Source organism: Thunnus thynnus, chromosome 22 (assembly GCF_963924715.1).
Source record: "Thunnus thynnus chromosome 22, fThuThy2.1, whole genome shotgun sequence".
Lineage (NCBI taxonomy): Eukaryota > Metazoa > Chordata > Actinopteri > Scombriformes > Scombridae > Thunnus > Thunnus thynnus.
In genome coordinates this window covers 9,179,769-9,200,226 of record NC_089538.1, presented here as the reverse complement: position 1 = coordinate 9,200,226, position 20,458 = coordinate 9,179,769, and the positions used below count along the sequence as shown (strand labels likewise).

The following is a 20,458-nucleotide window of genomic DNA, read 5'->3' as shown; positions in this document are numbered from 1 at the left end:
GTGTGTGTTTGTCTTGATAAATACCAGTTGTGCCCCTTTTAATGTGGCAGCAGTCATGTGCGTGCCTCAACATGTGAGTGTGTGCGCGTGCGTGTGCTCAGGTGAATTGGTGGGGGTGATGTTCGTATATGACGTCAACGGAGACCCAACGCAAGGTGCAACCATAGCAAAACACAGCTGAATAATAACTTGCTGTCATTTTTTTTTTTATTTCCATGCCTCGTATTTATCACCCACGCGCCTCTCTCCTCACGAGCGTATTCCTTGATTTGTGCAGCTGCAGCTAGTGAAATCCCTGGCTCCGGTTGGCTCACGAGCGCTAGGTCAGTCACGCGCGCACACACACATGCGCGTACGCACCGCACGCACGCTCAGCTTCAGCATCACACGAGAGGCAGCGGCAGCGAAAACGGTTTGGCAGCGGAGGGCGACGGGCTTTGACTTTGGATGCTTAGTCACATTTTGCTTTTGACAGAGAGGCGGCGGAGGATGGAGCGGGTAGAGGAGAGACATTGAGCGGGTCAGCAGGAGGAGAGACAGAAAGGAGGCAGGGGGTACCGCGAAATCCGGAGCAGATGATGCTTATTTGCCGCAGGCCCCGCCATCGTGAAATTGGATACCGACTTGCGGCGGATGGGGTGACCGAGCTTGCTGCTCCACCGGGGAGGTCCCTGCCTTCGGACGTTACCGGGGTGGGAGCTGCCTGTGCCCGGCTCTAAGGAAGGAAGGAGTGGCAAGAGGGAAAATGCAGACGGAGGAGGAGACGGCCACCGCAGAAGAGCCCATTTTGGCGGAAGGGTCAGGACGAGAGCAGGTAAGGAAGGACGTTTTCTCAATATTATAATCTACACACGCGCGTTAAGGCGGTTGTTCTTACGTGAAGAGTCCTGTTAGCGTAAAGTTGCGCATATTGTTCCCCTTCAAAAACCACCCTGTCTTTATTGTCATTGCAGGTCTTCTCCACAAAAAAACAATAATTTCTGCATCATCTGCCATATAGCAGTGGAGTCAATGTCGTCAGGTCTTTTACTGATAAAATAGTCTTTGATGTTATCGTGAACAAGTCACGTTTTCTCCCAAATCCGTTAATCCGTGAACAAGAGCAAGGACACCGAGCAGGACCTTGGCTTTTACATGAGTGGAGACGAGGCTCTGCTGTAGGTAAACAGAGCCGAAGTGATGCCACAGGATTAACGTGATACGTCTGACAACCCTGTATGACTAAACAAGTTTAGCCTTTTTTTCAGTACTGTAGTAGAGTATGTCCATTTACCAGCTGACACAACTCAAATACATCAGAGGGTGACATCACAGTTTAGCTACACACACACCTGCCTTTTAGCCCAAATTACACTGACACTGAATGTGAATGGCGGCATCACAGAATAACACCTCCCTCAGTAGTGTGTGCATTTATTTTCACCTGTGTTGTACAGAGAATTAGCATTTATAATGATAGGATATAACCACGCAGCACAGTGTTTTCTTCTGTTTGGCAACCTTCTTACTAATACACCAGCCTCCTTAGCAGATAGCACTGTGCAGCACAGTACGCACCTCCTTTGATGTCCAACTCCTGCTCCTGAACCATTATAATGAAAGTCCTTACAAATTCATGTTGATGACACCAAGTTCATGTTTACACATAGGGAGCCTTGAACCTTACTCAGTGTTTGAAAGACAGTTTTCTGCTCACCACACATGTCTTAAACCATCTCATCTACTTATCTACTACTATTCTAATACTTTGGGAAGCAGCATCTATTTGAACACATCATCTTTATAATAAAGAAACATGAGAAATAAAGTAGGCTACAGCGTGTATGACAAAGCATTAAGTCAGTTGCCAGAAAAAAAGATTGTGGGCACGCTGTATTCTCACCACCATTCACAGTACTCGCACTACTTACAGTAACATGATCATGGTCTAAACACTCGGAGGAAGAGCAGAGTTGTCTGTGCGTGTGGTGTAATGGTATCCAAGGAAGGGTCTGTACTGTAAAGGAGGAAATTACCACCAAACACCATTGAAATGCAAGAGACCGCACATTATTGAGGCTCCACTACTTACAGCACCACCCTTCATGGTGTAGTGGAGTTTACTTAGTTCGGTGGACGTTCTGCTGTCTCGCAGATAGTGTTATTTATATTTGCTGCATGCAGAGGTGTGTGGAGTTGCATAATGTTGGTGGGTGTGTTGGTGTCACACTTATTGGGCAGGTGAGTAACCTGCAACTAACTATTACTTCAGTGAATCATTTTTTTTTAATCATTTATCAAATGTTCAGTCTATAAAATATAAAATAGAAAAAAATGCAACTGCAATTTCCCAGAGCAGCAAATCCTTTGCATTTGATAAGCAGAATCATTGGCATCACGTTCTTAATTCATTCAGTCATTCATTCTTTTTCAATTGTATAGTTGATTAAATGATTAATCGTTTTGGCTCTAATGACCTTTAGATATCTTGCCTGAGTGGCTTCAAGCCATGAAATTTACTTTTCTTGTCACATTTTAGAGAAGAGGAGCTTTATATCTTTATTGTAGAACTACTTTTTACAATATAAAAGACCTGCATAACCTTAAATTGGCTAATAAAACTGACAATAAGAGACAGAGTTAGGCATTTGGCGGTTGGCTAGTGGTAATTTAAAGCCCACGGCACATAATATATAGAGATGTGAATCCTGTTATATGATGCCTGTCACTCAATTCTACCACTCTCCTCTGTCTTTATCCATGCCTGCAGTGCAGACAGTGCAGTGTAATGCAATGAATTCGGTCTGCAATCTGTTCTCTGCCTCCATTACTCTCTCTTATCTTCCCCTCTTGGTCTCCTTCCTGTTTTAGATTTGCCTGTTGTGCAGCATCATCTTCCTATCACATTGCATGATTAATATTAAAACCACACACTGGATTCATTCATACCTCTATACAATTTCATTCTTTCATGGAGATAATTCTGCCGTAATTCTGCCAAGAGATCTGTGGCATCAAACCAAGCGGTTCTCGTTTTTCTGCAGGTTTCATCAGCGAATGATACGACTGCTTTCAAACACATGACAAACTGCGCAGCTGCATAGGCAGCGCGAGCAGAAAAATAACTGATGTGTAAGACAGATGGGAGGGTGACACGATGAAAATAAAAGCTTAGAGAGAGTGACAAAAATGAGAACAAAATCCCTCAGAAGACCCTGTTGCTAATTATAGAGGAAAAACAAATAAATAACCCACCCTGATTTAGACAGGAACTTTGTGTCTGTTCCAAAAAAAGGTTATGTTCTGTTGTTTTGAACTTTTTTAGATTCAAAGTCTGTGACAGTTGGAAAGCACATACTGTACAGTACTTTGCAAGCAATATTCCAGCAGCTGTATCGCAGGGAAACACTACAAATTTATAAAACTATCGCTAACATCAGCACAACGTGCAATGGTGATGGGAAAATCCCTCCCACTCAAACACACAAACTACAATAGCATGGCCCTACAGCGTCGTACATGTCAAGCTCTTATAGGCACAATACAGAGGTCACTCTTTTGTTAAAACATGGTTTTCCTATGAATCATTAAGAAAACATTGAAATCTCAATTCTGAGTAAGAAAATTGGCATTTTCATTTTATCCAGAGTTGAGTAACCCCATAATGAAGGAAAACAAAAAGGATTACATTCACACTGCTAATGGAAAACCAGCAAATGCAGCATGGAGATAGAGATAGATAGATAATGTATCAGCAGAGCAGCAGCTGACTACGATCCACAAAGCACAATAATGAAGTTTAAATGCACAGCAGATATTTCATCAGTGCCGATATTCACTTTAGTTAGTTAGAATTTAGTTTTTATTTTCTCCTTCAAATGGATTATTTCCTAAAAATAACAACTAACATTTGAATAACATTTAAAACAAATTCAATTTGGCCGTCAACATCAGTGTGAAATTTATTTTTCCATGTTTCATATATTATATAATATAAATAGTACATTTAAGGTTCTTATCTAAGTTCTTAAAATGCTCTTGATTTTTTTGATTGCTCATAAGATCCTGTTTTTGTTGTGGGGTCTTCTCATATTTAGCCATATATTGTCAAAACACCGACTTTTTGGAACATAATGACCATACGGATGGACAGCAGGATAGTAGCTGCAAGATTTGTTGAAGGTTCTGTGTATGTTTTAATTTATCCCACTGTGGAAACCCGTCACCTTTTGTTATCTATTGTAACTGGCATGAAGTAGGCTGTCTGCTGCTGTCAATGATGTTCCATTAAACACACTCTAAAACGAATAATTTGTAATGGAGGAATAATGTCTCAATATATTAAGTGTATGTTGGGGCATTTTATGTCCTAACAGACCAATTGCTAACTATTTATTTATTATTGCGGTGTACAGCAGGTAGTATAAACCTGACATCCCAAATGACACTTGCAACCGTGTTGAAATGACACATCATTTTTAACAGTGTACTGCAGCATCAACAGCATATTTTCCGACCCTCATTTCCTCACTTCATTTGCCACCCACATGCCAGGATTGCTAATTATAGCTGCTCCAGTCACACCTAACCAGCTGAATCAGTAAGAGCAGAGATAGAGAGAAAGAAAATGTTTTGTATCAGACACTTTATTACAAGGAGGGATTTCTAAAAACTTCTCTGCTCAGCGCACAAATGTAGAATTTTCTAATTACTATCTGTGATGTGGGCTTTATTAGAAAAGGTTAATGTGCAAGTTATATCAGGGAGAGGATTAAATACTAAATATGGTTGTGGTAGATGCCTTCATCAGTGGCATGCCTTCATGAAAAATGTAGTCCGCTCCTGTCCAGGACTCATCTTCATCTCCAGTTAGAAGATATCACTTAATACACCGTTAACGCACTACAGCACAGCAAATAAATCTGCCTGCCACAAGTCAACTATACACTTAGTGTTTGTTTTTAGTAGAGATGGATCAGAAAGTAACATATCATTACTTCAATTAATTCTCTCACAATGTCATTTGATTCAGTAAATGGATAATGATACATGTGTTATGCAAATTCAAGCGCTGAATTTAAGTCTTTCATGAAGCAGAATACATCATGTAACGACCACCCTGTATCAGCCCTCTTAAAAAGGGATTGTAAGAAGGGCGGAAACCTGACATCCTCCAGGCTAGACTATCTACATTTCTTTTAATGAGGATTTCAAGGTTACCTTGCGAGGTAGCTGCAAGATCACACGAGAATCCATCTTGTCAGGCTTCAAGTTATGCACATGTGGCGGAAACCAACAATGGTTCAGACCAATCGGAGTCCCATGAGGAACTACTGGCAGCTACAGGCTTTATTTAGGTGTGACGACAGTGAGAAGTTAGCCTGTTCATTCAATCACCTGTCAAGCATTGTTTGAAAGTGCCTGCTTTTTTCCGAACAGTTTCCATGGACGACTTCTTAGATGGTTCTGTGTAACAAAACATCTGGCGTGTCAGGTTAATGTCAAAGAGCCTGAGATCTGCCTTTGATCTGTAACAGCCTGACACAAGAGCAAATGTTTAACACATGCAGTTTGTACAGAAACAGGATCATGACACAACCAAAAAGCTGCAGAGTTCACACCAAGAGACCAAATAGGGCAACATCACTCACCAAGAATTTTACCTTTTTTAGGGAGACACTTGGACTGTAAGAAACTTACTCTAACAAATTCTCATTACTCAGTGTAAACCGCTAACAGCGTTCAGAGATGAAGACGGATGGAGTACTAAAATATTTTCCAGTACACTACATCAGCAGCTGACACTGGACTTTGCTTTGTGTGGTAGCTCTGTATCCTCACTAGTTTCTTAGTAGGAGCGCTGCTTCAAAACCAGGCTCACAAGCACAAATAAACAGTCTGTCTATACAAGTCAGTCCCCAGGAAATGAATGGAGCATCCAGTGACAGCACATTTTAGCCTGTCTTGTCTTTACCTGTAGGAAAGAAACGCTCATACTGACAAATACTGATTGGCATAAGTGCATACAGTAACAAGTCGAGCTGACTCTTGCCTTGTGGCTGATTTTCCTCTCACTGGGCGCACACCATCTGCAGAGATACTTGATGAGATGTTGGCTCAGAACCACAATGTGTTCTTTATTGCGAGAATATTCTCTTTTTTGGCAACATTTATCTGCAGGAATTAAGGGGACAAGGACAGGAGAGCCAAGACTGAATGAGAGAGACAGATAGGGAGGGAGGAGGGGGGGGGGGGATGAAGGACAAGAAGGATGGATTTTGGCAATGGACTTCCCTGGAGAGAGGTGAAGTCTGACACCGCTGTCATCGTTATAGTCTCTCTCCTCCCTCTCTCTCTCTCTCTCTCTCTCTCTCTCTCTGGTTTTGCTTCCTTTCATACATGCATTCATGAAAAGTTCATGACTGTTTCTCTTTCTCTCTCATGCTACTCCCCCCCCCCCTCCCTCTCTCTCTCTCTCTCTCTCTCTACACTTTTAGCTCAATCAATCCACTTAGAGACAGACTTTCAGAGAGGATGTAACAGAGGAGACGTGGGGGGTGAGGATGAAGGGCAGGAGAAACTGAGGTTGGGATTGGAGAGTAAATGCTTAGGAGGTAGGAGGGAAGATTCGGGGAAGGGGAAAAAAAAAAGATTACATAAGAAAAGCAAAGAGGATGTGGAGAGAAAAGGCAGTCAGGAAGAGAAAATATGATGATTTGTACCATTGATAATTTTCCTGTCTTACTGAACTGTCTGTTTTTGTTTCCCTATGTGGATCAGGATGTGTTTTGGGGGCTTTTGCAGAGAGATGATGGACTGGTGGAGTGTAGATGCCCTTCACTCTGCCTTTCACTACTTGCCTTTCACGTACAGTAGTAAAAAAAAAAAAAAAAAATGAAAGGCTGTGCGTGTGTTGCAGCCAACAAAATGTACCAAGGATGGAGAATTGTGGCTGCATTGTGCTGGACGGAGAGTGAAGGTGAAAGATGAGAGAGTGTGTGTGTGTGTGAGGGAGAGGGGAGGTGAAAGAGGGAGAATTAAAGCTAGAGAGAGGGGCTTGTGTGTTGAGAGGTGGAGGGAGTGATGTGCTGACAGGACAGGCAGACTTGGCTGAGATGAGGAGAGGACACTGGTGTCATCCCGTCGTTTTCTTTTTTTTTTTTTTTTATTCTGTCATCTGCTATGTTGCCCTTTTTGCCTTGTCGCATTCAGCACGAGGCAGAGAACAACAACATGGAGGGAGCACATGTATGTATAGACACAAGTACACGCTATGAAACAGTACAAGTGTGTGTTGACAGTGTTTCCCTGTTTTTGCACAACCCCTACATCTCTCCCTCCGTCCCTCATTCACACACGCACACACACACACACACACACACACACAAATTGCAGCAGTAGTGATACGCTGCTGATGTCGGAGTGGAGTCAGTTAGCTAGAGAACAGTCTAGAAGCATCGTTCTCATCTAAATTATTCACACACATTTCGCTGGCTGCATTACAATGTTCAGAACGTGCATGTTGGCAATTGCGTGGATCGAGAGAGATGGAAAGAGAGAGAGAGAAGAGGGGCACATTAGATGATCTATGTCTGTTTATCTATTGTGTGTGTGTGTGTGTGTGTGTGTGTGTGTGTGTGTGTGTGCGTGTGTGTTTGAGTGCACTGTAATATGATGTCCTCACAGTGCAACTGAAGCTGTGTCAAAATGTGCACTTAGAGAGGCATTAAAAGTGTGTGTGTGTGCATGTGTCTAATATGCAGCACTTACGCTATGATGGGTTGATGATTGGTATGGGGTGGTGTAATGCATTCCTTTGATCAAGACCTCAGCTTACACACTGGGTCTGAAATTGGACGCTGTTTACCAAACAGGAAGATTATGATTATTAAAAACTCACCAGGGGGTCACCAGGTATAGAAAATCTATATCGCCTTCTTGATAAACATTTTGTCTATTACCAACATAGCTGCAATCATTTTCTCTTCCACACATGTCATACATTATTAAATATGAATATTATGGAGGATATTGTATTATAAATCATATTCATCATTGTCATACATAGCTACATAGAAATTTGAGAAAGCGTCCGGCTCAGATGGTTTAAAAATATAAAGTTTACTGGTCATGAAGAGCTTCTTCATTAAAGGCTAATAGCTACATAGCTATGGAGCCTAAGTATGTACATAGCCACCATAGCTACAGCACAGGCTATGTCTGATGTGAATTAAAATGTGCTACATCAGGATGGGTATTGTTATCGGGATATGAGCCTTTGGTCATATCGCCCAGCCCTACATCAACTACATGAAATAGTCCCATATTTAGTACTGAAATGAAATGAGGCGGACCTTCCCACCATCATTCGTATATTAAAAGAAAGTATATTCAAGAATGGAAACACAGGTACCGTGTGTAATAAATTATTTATTTGGAATGGTGCTTGAATCTAAAAAAAAATCTGTGTGAGGTTACTGGACTCTATGTACTAATAGGGATTATAAAAGTGTAATTTGTCCTGCCCTAACACATGTAACAAAGCCTATAGAGGAATTAGGGAAGATGTCAATCAGTCTGTTTACACCCACACAGTCTTGTGGGTCTAATCCTGTGAGAGTTTACCATGTGTGTGCAGGGCCTTTCAGAGGTTTTAAGTCTTTGATTTCTCATTGGTTATATAGACAAATAACAGGCACATATTGTGGTAGTAGTATCTCGACAGCTGATCTCTCCTCTTCTCCCTCTTCTCTTCTCTCTGTGTTCCCACAGCAACGGCCAGTCCAACAGTCTCTGGCCTCCTCCCTGTGTCGGGAGTCCCATTGGAAGTGCCTCCTCCTGACCCTCCTAATGTACGGCTGCTTTGCTACGCTCGTCTGGTGCGCTCTGTGTCGTGTACCCGTTCTTGGCTCCTCCTCATTTGCTCTTGGTAGTGATGAAGATGCCACCTCGGCGGCCTACTATAATGAAATGCTGCTCTATGAGAGTCCGTGCTCTAGTGGTTACGTCTACATCCCCCTGGCCTTCCTGGCCATGCTTTACGTGGTTTACCTGGTGGAGTGCTGGCACTGCTTCTCTAAGACGGCCATGTTGGCTCATGCTGAATTCCAGGTATGTATCAATACCAATTTAGGAACTTAGCATTTAGCAACGTGGCATAATAAGCTTTAGAAACCACATAACCCCAACACTCAACAGACTGTGGAGTCTACTGCTACAACAGGAGTCTTGCAGTAGGTATATGACCTTGAGCACGACACTAAACAGCAGCATCTGTTTATTTATTGAATCTGGGTCAGTTTGATAGTGTCAACAACATGCCTAAAATAAAGAGGTTAAATGAATAAAATGATGCTGAATTAAATGTCTGCACAGACAGTAGATGTTTAAGAAAGATACAGGATAAACTGGACCCTAAACAGACATATGTTTCATGCAGTTTAGTCAGAAATTTTGACATTTCATGAGGAGAGAACAGTGTTTTACTCTTCCTACTTGTACATGGTGAAAAATAAAACTTTCACACTCATATGGAAATAACTTGACCCGGGCCCTTCAGTCTAGCTTTTGTCTATTCCTGTCTGCTCTGTCTATTATCAGGAATTCCTGGAGCACATTGCTCCAAAAGAACGGTACTTACTGTTCGTCTTAGCTATTATATAAATATAAGTATGTTTTATATTTGTCCAGACTGTCAGGGGCACATATCCTGTGGTGAAGACAGCTCTAAATAGTTGTCAGAAATATATATCTTCAAATCACAACACCATAAACGAACATTGGCAGGGCCTGTCTTGTACCAGAATGCACAGACATAACTATGCTGTGTGCAAACAATAAGGACTTCATTGTTTCTGCTTGTACTGCCATTGCAAGAACTTCTCAAGCAGTGTTACACCTTTATATTTTAGATTGTTCAGTTGATTAGTTCAGCTGATTAGTTGATTTAATTATTTGTTAATTCTTTGTCACAGGAAGTGTACGAGCGCGTGCAGAGACTTCAACAGGCTACACCCTGCATTTGGTGGAAGGCAATCAGCTACCATTACGTGAGGAGGACCAGGCAGGTGACAAGATACCGCAACGGAGACGCATATACAACCACACAGGTGAGGGGAAACTATTCTTCAACACACACACACACATACACTTAGTCTCACTGTCACTCTTTTCTTTTAATATTAATAGCTACACTGTTAAAGCTGAAGTTTTAATTTTGTAAACTTTTATAATAACCGCTATGCAAATCTTAATTTCTCCTATAGTGAAATATTGCGGGGCTGTGTGCAAACAGCTGTGTGCAGTAAGACAAATATCATTCTATTTAGTAACCACGCTTTTTTTGATGCTGAAACATATATGAAAGTTTAAATTTCTTCCCTATAACTTAAATTCTTCCTTTTTTAAACTCCCCATGTGTTCTCCCTCCTCTCACTTTTCCTCTCCACCATATCCTTTTCCCTCCACCAATGCCCTGCCCCCTCATTCCTCAGGTCTACCATGAGCGAGTAAACACTCACGCCTCCAGTTCAGAGTTTGACTACGCCCGCTATGGTGTCAAAGACGTATCGAAGGAGCTGCTGGACCTTCAACTGCATCCTGCCGTTCGCCTCCGTTTCACCAAGTGTTTCAGGTGTGACACTCGCCACCAACTACAACCGGTCAAATCCTAAACTCATTCCATGTTAGCAATGACATTAATTTCATGATTATCATTTTGGGGGGAAAAATGAGTATTAACTAAGTTTTGTGGTCTTCAGCTTCTCCAGTGCACGTGCTGAAGCTGCCTACCTCACCCAGGTAAGTTATGGAGACATGCTAAAAGACATAGCAACACATATTTGATATATTAATACTGTTACTGTTCCTATGAGGACAGCTTCTATCGATTATTTTCATTATAAATTAGTCTTTTTTTTCGAATAGTCAATTGATTGTTTTATCCATAAAAAAAGGACCAGTACCAAAGTTTTCAGAGCTCAAGCTGTTATCTTCCAATTAATTATTTAGTGTAAAAAATCTAGAGGGACTAAATAAACAAATGTTTTGCTTTTTTTTCAGTAAATTGATTGTAAAAAAAAGAAATCTTTAAGTAGTACTCTACAAGTAATGTTTTCTTTTCCCCCTATTTTCTGTACTACCTAGCGTGCACGCTTCTTCGGCGAGAACGAGGGGCTTGACGACTACATGGAGGCCAGGGAGGGAATGCACTTGAAGAACGTGGATTTCCGTGAACACATCCTGGCGTTCCCGGATCCAGCTCACCAGCCATGGTTTTCTAGACACAGGGTGTTCTGGCTGGCTTCTGCTTTCCTCCTGTCATGGCCGCTGCGGGTAGTGTCAGAATATCGCACAGCGTACGTCCACTACCATGTGGAGAAGCTGTTTGGGGAGGATGAGGATACAGGCGGAGGAGGGCCGGGTGGTGGAGGAGTGCCGGGTGGAGGCGGAAGAGGGGATGGGAATGAAGGAGGGACTGAGAATGGCATCCACCCGGGGGGAATTGGGATTGGAATTGGCCTGAATGGGACGAGCTACAGAGCCATCTCTCGGGTCAACACGGTGGACATGACAGAATTGGAGTGGCACATCCGCTGTAACCAACAGATGGTACCAAGCTACTCTGAGGCCCTCCTTATGGACTTGGACATAAGTGGAGGGACAAACCCCACCGCCTCTACACCCCTCTCTGGGCCCCCAGGCACCACCCCCAACCAAGAGGTCACCCGGCCTCCTCTAGCCCTGCCTGTGGTGTTCAACTCGGCTTACCTCCTCCAGAGCTGCCCCCGATGTCGAAGGACCACGTCGAGTTCCAGTCTGCCCTCCAGGCTAAGGGCCCCAATGGGAACCACAGCCCTCCTTAACGCTACCGTGGCAGGGATCAGGGCAGCAGGTCAGGGCGGCGGAGGTATAGGAGGGAGGCTGGTGCTGAGTCGAAGCGGATTCTCGCTAGGGAGACTTGGAGGAGGGCGCCAGAACAGCCTGTTTCATTCAAGAAGCATGGGGGGAGGGCTCGGAGGAAGTAGGGAGGATGGTGGAGGAAGCGGAGGTGGAGGAGGAGGCGGAGGTGGAGGAGGAGGAGGAGGAGGAGGAGGAGGAGGGGGAGGAGGTGGAGGATTCCTTGGGTTAGGGTCAAGACAGGACAACGAGGAGACCAGAGGAGTGCTAGAAGGAGAAGGTGATGAGGAAGAGGAGCAGGAGGACGAGGTGAGGAGAAGGGAAGACAGAGGGAGAGAGAGAGATGAAGAGGGAGAGCAAGATGGTGGAGTGGGCGAAGGGAGGGAGGGCGATCGGGACCGTCCTCCATCCTACCAGGACGCATTCTTCTTTCCTGTCCTCATTATACACGGAGAGGAGAGCTGCCACGCTGGAGACGACATGTGACGATCAGAAAAATAAACACATTCAGAGCGAGAAAGTATGGGCAGAGGCCGAGGGAGATGAAAGAACGCACAGGACAAAAAGAAACAGACGATCACAGAAGATGCTCAGAGTAATACATAAAAGAAGTGATATGATAGACCTGAAGAATCACTGAAATGAGAACAGAATGAGGTTGAAAGTTGGTTGAAAGCTTACCACCAACCACAGACAGAGAAGGAAGGGTTGCGTAAGAGATAAAAACAGCTCTGTGAACAAAGGAAAGAGGCGGTGATGGAGCGAAGTGTAAATGAGTGGATACAGTAAGGAGGAAAAAAGAGAAAGTACTATAAGAAAGGAGGATTAACAGAAACATCTAAGAGAGAGAAAGTAGATTGTTGGAGGAGATTTGAACAAATTCAGTGCATTCTGGAAAAAAGTGAGACACGTTGGTTCGGAGGGAACTGAGTGCAGTAGCAGGATAAGAGGTAATCTGAGAAGATCGTTGCAATTGTAGACTTTTCTACACACAGGTTGTGAATGAGATGAGGACATTTTTGGATTGGATACTGTGGAAGAATGGAAAGACTGAACATTTAGGAATGTCTATTTCCAGATATATCTATGCAAGAGCAGGAGTGGGAGGAGTTACCAGTCTAAAGATAGCAGCTTGAAGAGCAGTGGAGAGACACCAAACCAGCTGAGTGGTGGTGGGCATTTTTTCAAAAGAAATAAAGAAGGAAGAATTGCAAAAGTATATTTTAAAAGCTTAAAGCTTCGCTAAAATCAAAATACAACAGAGGCAAAACCAACAAGACAGCACATTTAAAGGATGAAATGCAGGAAGAGGCGAGTATCCCTAATATTTTAGGGGGGGAGGGGGAGGAAGGAGATGAGATCACAAAGGATTACAAAATGAAATGTGGAGCAATAGAGGGAGAGCGAAAAGCAATGACATGCTATTTGGCAAGGTACAACGTAAAAACGAGCTGAATGGAAATGGAAGAGAATAGAAAATCCGAGAGTAACAGTGGACAAAGAGAAGAAAAGATAACAAAATGAACAAAATACTGACCATGACAGACCAAATTACCCTTAATCCTGTTTTCAATTTGACAGAGAACTCATGTATACTCTTTAAAATAATTATCAAAATGATCAAATCAAGAGGAGGAGAAAAAAAGATTTATCACTGAGCCGCAACGCCCTGTGAACAGCTGTTCTCTGACCTTGAATCTATTACACAAACCATTCAAATAGTTCCCCAAGTACCATTTCCAAACAGGTCACCATAACGAATCAGGTATCTCGTAGGTTTTTCAAGTTTTGCCATACTTAGTATTCACACTGCACCTAACTAGCAGCAGCTATACTAGCAACCATAAACATTGATTTCCTCCCTGTCTCTTTGTGCTGTCTTATTCCTCATTTCACCATTAGCCTCCACACCACTCCCCATCCATTACTGATATGGAGCTGATAGAAGAAAAAAACTCCATAAAAAGGGGAGCGATTGCTTCCTCTACTTCTCAGCTCTATCCACTCCTATATTCCTATCTGCTCTCCTTCCATTTTATCACTCCGTCTTCCCTCCTCACCGTTCTCCACACTTGAAAGCACGAGTTGCCGAGTGCAGAGGTGTAATCCTGAGCAACACGTATTGCTTTTTTTTTTTTAAAAACACGAGTTAGGTGCTAGCAGCTTTTTTTGCAATTAGCACATGTTGTGTTAAGTGAAGTGAGAGTGTGTCGTACCAAAATAGATCCGGCGCATCCATCATTAACTTTCCCTCGTCTTTTACTCCGCCATCTTCTCTCTCCTGCTCCTCTCTGTCCTCTTTTTAAAGTGGTGGATATGTGATACATCTCTCTGTGCTCCTGGATATTCAGGATCACATTTCATCTCAGCTCACTCCAACATATCACATCTCCTCTAGCCTGAGGTTTCTGCTCTAGGATCAGATTTTATAAACCAGAGATTTCCTACTTATATAAAGCTTACAATGACCTGTCACTATTATATGCTTATATATTTTGAAAGATAGACATAGAGAGATTTGAGCACATCATGTTGGTACAGTGATCAGTAAATTTACCCAATGCATAGAAAAGCAAAAAATGTCAACAAAATTAGCATTTAAAGACGTTGAGTCAGAGCAGGGGTTGCTAACACAGGGTGTCGTAAAATGTTTGGCTAAGTTTCGCGAGTTATGCCTGTGTACTTGTGCTATAGTTTTAAACCTTTGTACCCAAAGATAGGCCTGTGGAATATGACAGGAAAAAAAGCTCAAAATAACCAAAAGACCTTCTTCCAATATCAATATACTATATATTACAGTATGTGTTTAGGCATGGAAAATCATCTCTTGATCTCATTTATGTCCATTATATTGGACTGCATGGGAAATAAAACTTGAGCTGTCAAGTTCAGCTGACATTCTCCTATTTAAAAAAAAAAAAAACATACAGGGACAAATCAGACTTTTTAATTGCTTTATATTTTTAATGCAAAAAAAAAGTGCTGACAAATTTCCAATATTAAGATAAAACCCATAAAATAAACACAATTATCAATATTGCCTGATAGAATAAGTTTGGCCGCACTGTGCTAAACTGCTACCTCCTCCTCTTGAAGAGTCACCTGCAAATAAGTAACAATGCTCTCTGAAACATCGCCTCACTATGGAAAGTGTGAAAGTAAAGCTGGCATAGAGATGCATGTAACTTAATAACAGCTACTGTGCAGGAGCTACTAATAGCTATGTAGCAAATATGGCTTCCATTGCAAAAGGCCGTGCCAAGAAGCAGTGATTCATGATCAGTCAACATAAATTTAGATATTTTAGACTCATGTAGACAGATAAGGGCACAGATAGGAATCCATAGGGATTAACCCTCTGTCCTATTTTCTGAGTTGGTATGTTTTTATGGAAAAATCAGCCCAGGAAGTAGCAATTGGCACAGATAACACGACCATCAGTGCTTTGATGCATACTTTACAAAGCACACTTAACCTGCTACAGTAGCAAGAAGCAGTTAGAGTAGTTAGATGAACATTTCTTCAACCTTCCCTGCTTGTGCCCTTCAGAGGTCACTTTGGCCGCGTTGTGATGTTGGAAGGTCTCCCTCGTTCTCTATCTGCTTGCTCTGGACATGACATTGAAAAGCACACAGAAAGAATGAGGTTCTGAAAGAATCTCTCACAAGGGTTTCCTGAAAATGGAGGGGAAAATGATGCTTCATACAATTCATGACTGATAGAGATAACGGACGTGTTATTGTACACAGGCACACAAATACGGATACTGTAACCACAAACATCCGACCTGGATTCAGCAGACATACAGGGGAACGTTCTCCCAATGAAACTTTCTGGGATGAAAAAGTAGAGCACGAGTGCTGACCTGGTTCTGTGTACAGGACACACACACACACACACACTCTGACACACATTCACATACAGTACACTGATTCTGGCTCGCTGGCCTTCGTTAGCTTTGGGGGACATCGAGCCAGACCGGGCACAAGGAAACTTATGAAATAAATAATTAATGGAGACAGAGAAAACAAACAGCACCACGGACGAGCGTTTCTCATGTGACTGGAGAACTGGACGGCAGAGACAGCCACTGAAAGGCAGAAAGAGTAAAAATGTGAGATTTAAAGACAATTATTTTTACAGCTGTTAATCATTATCTCAGTCTATTGACTTGTGGCTAAAATTGTCTCCATCAATGTCCCTTAACAAAAAGAAGCACTAAAAAGCACTGAACACACTTTAGTGTTAATTTGATTTGATTTGCAAGATCAGTTTGTTTTCACTGATTGTTCAAAACACTTTGTTATGTTGTTTGATTGTAATGATGGGAAGCTTTTGTTCGATATGTATTTTTGTGCATATATTGTAGCCCCTTAAACTTAAAATCACTAAATGTGAGCTCCAACTCAAAATCTGATTGCTTTCACATTTCTATGGAAATACTTTGCTACCAAAAGTGACAAAACATGGAAATACAATTCAGTCTGTAATTTGCTATTTTTATAACATCTGCAGACTTGAGTAGACATTATTTAAGATTGTTTTAAGTGATGTCTAAAATTCCAAATGCCTTTGTAAGCTGCAGAAATGTATCATGTCTTAGTTGTTTTTTAATTTTATTCTTTTTTTTTTTTTTTTACAAGAGACAAGAGTATTTCACTCATCTGTGTTGTTAGAGGATATTTTTTCGGTGTTTTATTATGTCAGTGTGTCAAAAGTGTGTCCCCAGCCGCTTCAGATGTGCCAAGAGAACTTTGTGCCCATGATGTCTTACACAAACACACACACACACACTCATGCGTGCTTGCATGTTTAGTCACAGCAGTAAAGCAGCCATTATAACAGCTTATTTTAGACTAGAGTGACATTAATCCAATACCCATAATAAACCCACACATGCAGAGTCTTAATACAAAACGCACACACACACATACACACTCTGAAAGCATGGAACTGTCCTGCTATGTTGCCTTTGTGTCCGACGTTGCCAACTTTTTTTCTCAGGATTTCAGTTGATGCTGCATTCCTGTGTCAAAACACACTCTCTCGCATATAAATCCATTTACATGCCAAAGCAAAAAATAAACAAAAAAGCATCAGAGAGAAAATGCCTGTGCACACACACACATGCGCATACACATTAGCAAGCTGGTACAGATGGCTGCACACACACACACGTCCGCACAGCCTGCAGCAGAATGTTCTGTGCTGGTGGGTCGTTCCGCAGCAACAAACATTGACATGATGTGACAAAAGGGTGGATTTGCTCAGGAACATTAGAAAGAGAAATAGTTATAAATTTCTGATTTGTACGTTGACTGAATGACTGAGGTGCTGTTCATGTGTGGATCCACCCACAATTAACACTAATACATCAGAGCGTTTGGTAAAACGTGGCAAAAAAAAAGGGGTTTTAGTCCACTAGGTGGCAGCAAAGCCTTATATATATATATATATATATATAGTGACACAGCTGTTTGGTATTGTATTTAGAGGGTAAACCAACACTGAATCAGACAGGGTAGAAAACAGCTGCTGTCCTGCTTTCCGTGAGTTGAAACTAAATCTGCACACACCGCAGTCAGTGATGTCAAAGCGGGTCATTTGTCTTTGGCAGCTGATAAAAAACACCTGCTGTGACATCACTGATTAACATGCGACCAAAAGTGCAACTAAACCTGACGGTTTGAACCTGCGGAGAGCAACGCAGTCTGATGTGATTGTGCATTTATCTTTTAAACCTCCACTGATCTTATTAATTCCCTTAAACTGTGACTGAATGTGCTGCAAAGCAATATTGCCCATATCCCTGCTTCCTGGCTGGAATTGTATATGTTGCTAAGCAGCTTTCTGAACTTATAACCACAAGCACTGGGAGCTTCAGTCATTGAAGCTGCACTGTTACATAAAAGCAACTTGCATTTTGTGACTGAGCCTCCATCTCCACTGCGACTCATAACTCATTGTCTGGCTGTGTTGCTCTATATGACACAAACTACAAATAAAACAATAGAGAGGAAGGTATTTGGGTTTGTGATCAACATTTTACCATTCTGGAAACACCACTCTAAACTAAATATATGTTTTTTGTGCCCAAAGTTCTTTTTCTTTTGCTTGGGAACAAGATTACTCTCTTGTTTTTAGACGTTTTTATCATCACCTGACTATCTTCTTGCTCATACTTGACACTGTTGATGCTCTAGCAGTTATGCCCGATGTATTGTTGTCAATACTGTTACTGTTTCTCTTGTGGTCATGGGATGAGTCGGGTCAAGTTTGTCAAACACTGTAAAAAAAAAAACAACTTAAAAAAAAAAAAACGTCTAGAATTGGTTTGACCTCACATGAATTCCAGCTGCATTTTCTGTTTCCATTCTTTAGAAACAATTGGATTGGATAGTCCATTGTGGATACTACATGTAAGATTAGCCCATAGACTACATTTCACAGTTATGTACCACTATCAACACTGGACTACCCAAAAGAAAATCAAGTCAAAATAAAATTCAGGGTATTCCTTTTACCTCGGACCTCAGACACTGTAATGTCAGTTTATGTGCATTAATAAGTCTCCCTCAGAACTGAATCTGTTATAATCAACAGACACCTTTTCTGCTCTATCAATAATAAACGATAGCAACTTTCCATTGTGCAAACACTGTGTACCTGTACTGAGCCTTGTATCCGTTGGATACAGAATCAGCGCCCTTTGTTTTTGCACTGGAATAATGAGCAGCTGTGTGTGTCATTGATGGCACGGCAACGTCCATGTCACCACCTTTAGGTAGTCGTCCATTGTCCTGAACTGAACACAAAAGAAGAAGAATGGAAAATGGTAGCAAAATGGCAGCGTGGTTGCTGTATGCAAGAAAGTTGAATGCTGATAATCATATAGTTGTCATATGACTATAATTAAACCCTTCAGAGTTTCAGGAAATATCACACTAGTCAGTCATATTAGTCTACCTACATTTTGATGATCAAGTTTCATCATTGTCAGGGTTAGAGATGCAGTCAAGGAACACCTCAATGAATATACTGACTCACCTGATTGTTAATGGAGCGTCACCATTGGAGTCCCAGCTCCCACAGTTCCACCCGCAGAAGAGACGATCATGTTCACCTGATGTTTCAGGATGTTCATTTTATTTCTTGCTTAATATTTAATGCTGCTGGATTACTTGTGAGTCGTCAAACATATGAAATGTTACCACAATGTAGTTGTTATGTACATGCAGCCTCTATGGAGTTCAAACAATAATGTCACATACAATGCATTATTGTCTTACACAGTGATGTGTAAAGCCAGGAATGGGCTTTCTGTTCAAGCACCGTCAAGCAAAATGTCCTCAGTATTTAAGCTAATTAATATATAACTGATATAATGAGATTGTCAATATCACACCAGATTATAGTTGTTGTTACTGGCCTGATAATGTAATTATATCATTTGAGTGGATGATGATAGGGAAGGTAATGGAGCTGGTGGCAATAACACTGTTAACTGATGCGATCCTGGCAATGATGATGACAATTAATTATCATGGACGATACAAATAAAGTCAATCTGCTTGGTATACCAGGGTTTGGTCTTGTGGGGTTTTTAACTCAGTGTTTTTTTATAATTTTAATTTTTTTAAAACAAGATATTACTGGAAATAATTATATTATATCCAATACATATATATATTTGTTTAACAGTTTATGTTTGCTAAGTTTTTTAGAAAACATGGTACCTCTTATTTAACCTATTACATTGTCATGAATATGCAAAACAACAATGTGAAATTGGTTAGTGATTATGCCTATTTTTTCTGTCCTGAAAACAGAGGAAGATGTGGTTTATGACTGCATGAAAAATGAAAGCAGAGTGAAAAAAGATATCAGGTAATGAATCTTTTTTTTTTTTAAACCTGAGCAATATATACTTTGTATCACTTCAAACCCTGCATAATATTCCTATAATACTCATATCAGAACTTAGAACATATCTATAAGTGTAGAAACTTCAAATACATTTTCATTTTTCTAATCTCACTTTAAAAAATTCTGATAGTAATTTATACGTGTTGCATTTACAGCTCGTGTTTAGATTAATTAATTGTTATTCATTTGTCATATATATTCAGAAACATAAAATACGTATCAAAGAATGCTGAAGGGTTGCATTCTGGGAAGTGTAGGATCCAGCGCTTTCATAGCAGGGACAAAAAAGTCATTATGTCTGGACCTCTGTTGTACTGATTTTGAATATTCTTGCTTTAATCTGTCTCTCACAAGTCTGAGAAAGTAGTCTCACACAGTTTTGAGAATTAATCAGGATTATCAGGCTGTGCAGGTACCTCGTTATCCTTATTCAGTGTATTAAGGTCCTCCACTGCCTACAGTAATACATCACCTGAAAGACTATTTTGTGCCATTTTTTCACAGTTTGAGCGCGATGAGCTCAGTTGGTTGTCTCGTGTATTGCTGAGCACCAATGTCAGGTTGGTGTACTGCATGTAAAAATATTCATAAAGGTCCTTACAATTTGTGAGTATGACAAGCCTTCAGTATGATAATATATAATATATTCTTCATT

At 41.3% G+C, this 20,458-nt stretch overlaps 1 protein-coding gene across 1 annotated transcript; it reads left to right on the top strand.

Moving 5' to 3' along the window:
• The first annotated feature begins 89 nt into the window (after nt 1-89).
• On the top strand, nt 90-14,012 carry LOC137174040 (transmembrane protein 151A). Its single transcript, XM_067579036.1, has 6 exons — nt 90-814; nt 8,752-9,090; nt 9,954-10,088; nt 10,473-10,612; nt 10,740-10,779; nt 11,125-14,012. The coding sequence occupies exons 1-6, from the start codon at nt 746-748 to the stop codon at nt 12,361-12,363; spliced, it is 1,962 nt and encodes a 653-aa protein (XP_067435137.1). The 5' UTR covers nt 90-745; the 3' UTR covers nt 12,364-14,012.
• The last annotated feature ends 6,446 nt before the right edge of the window (nt 14,013-20,458 follow it).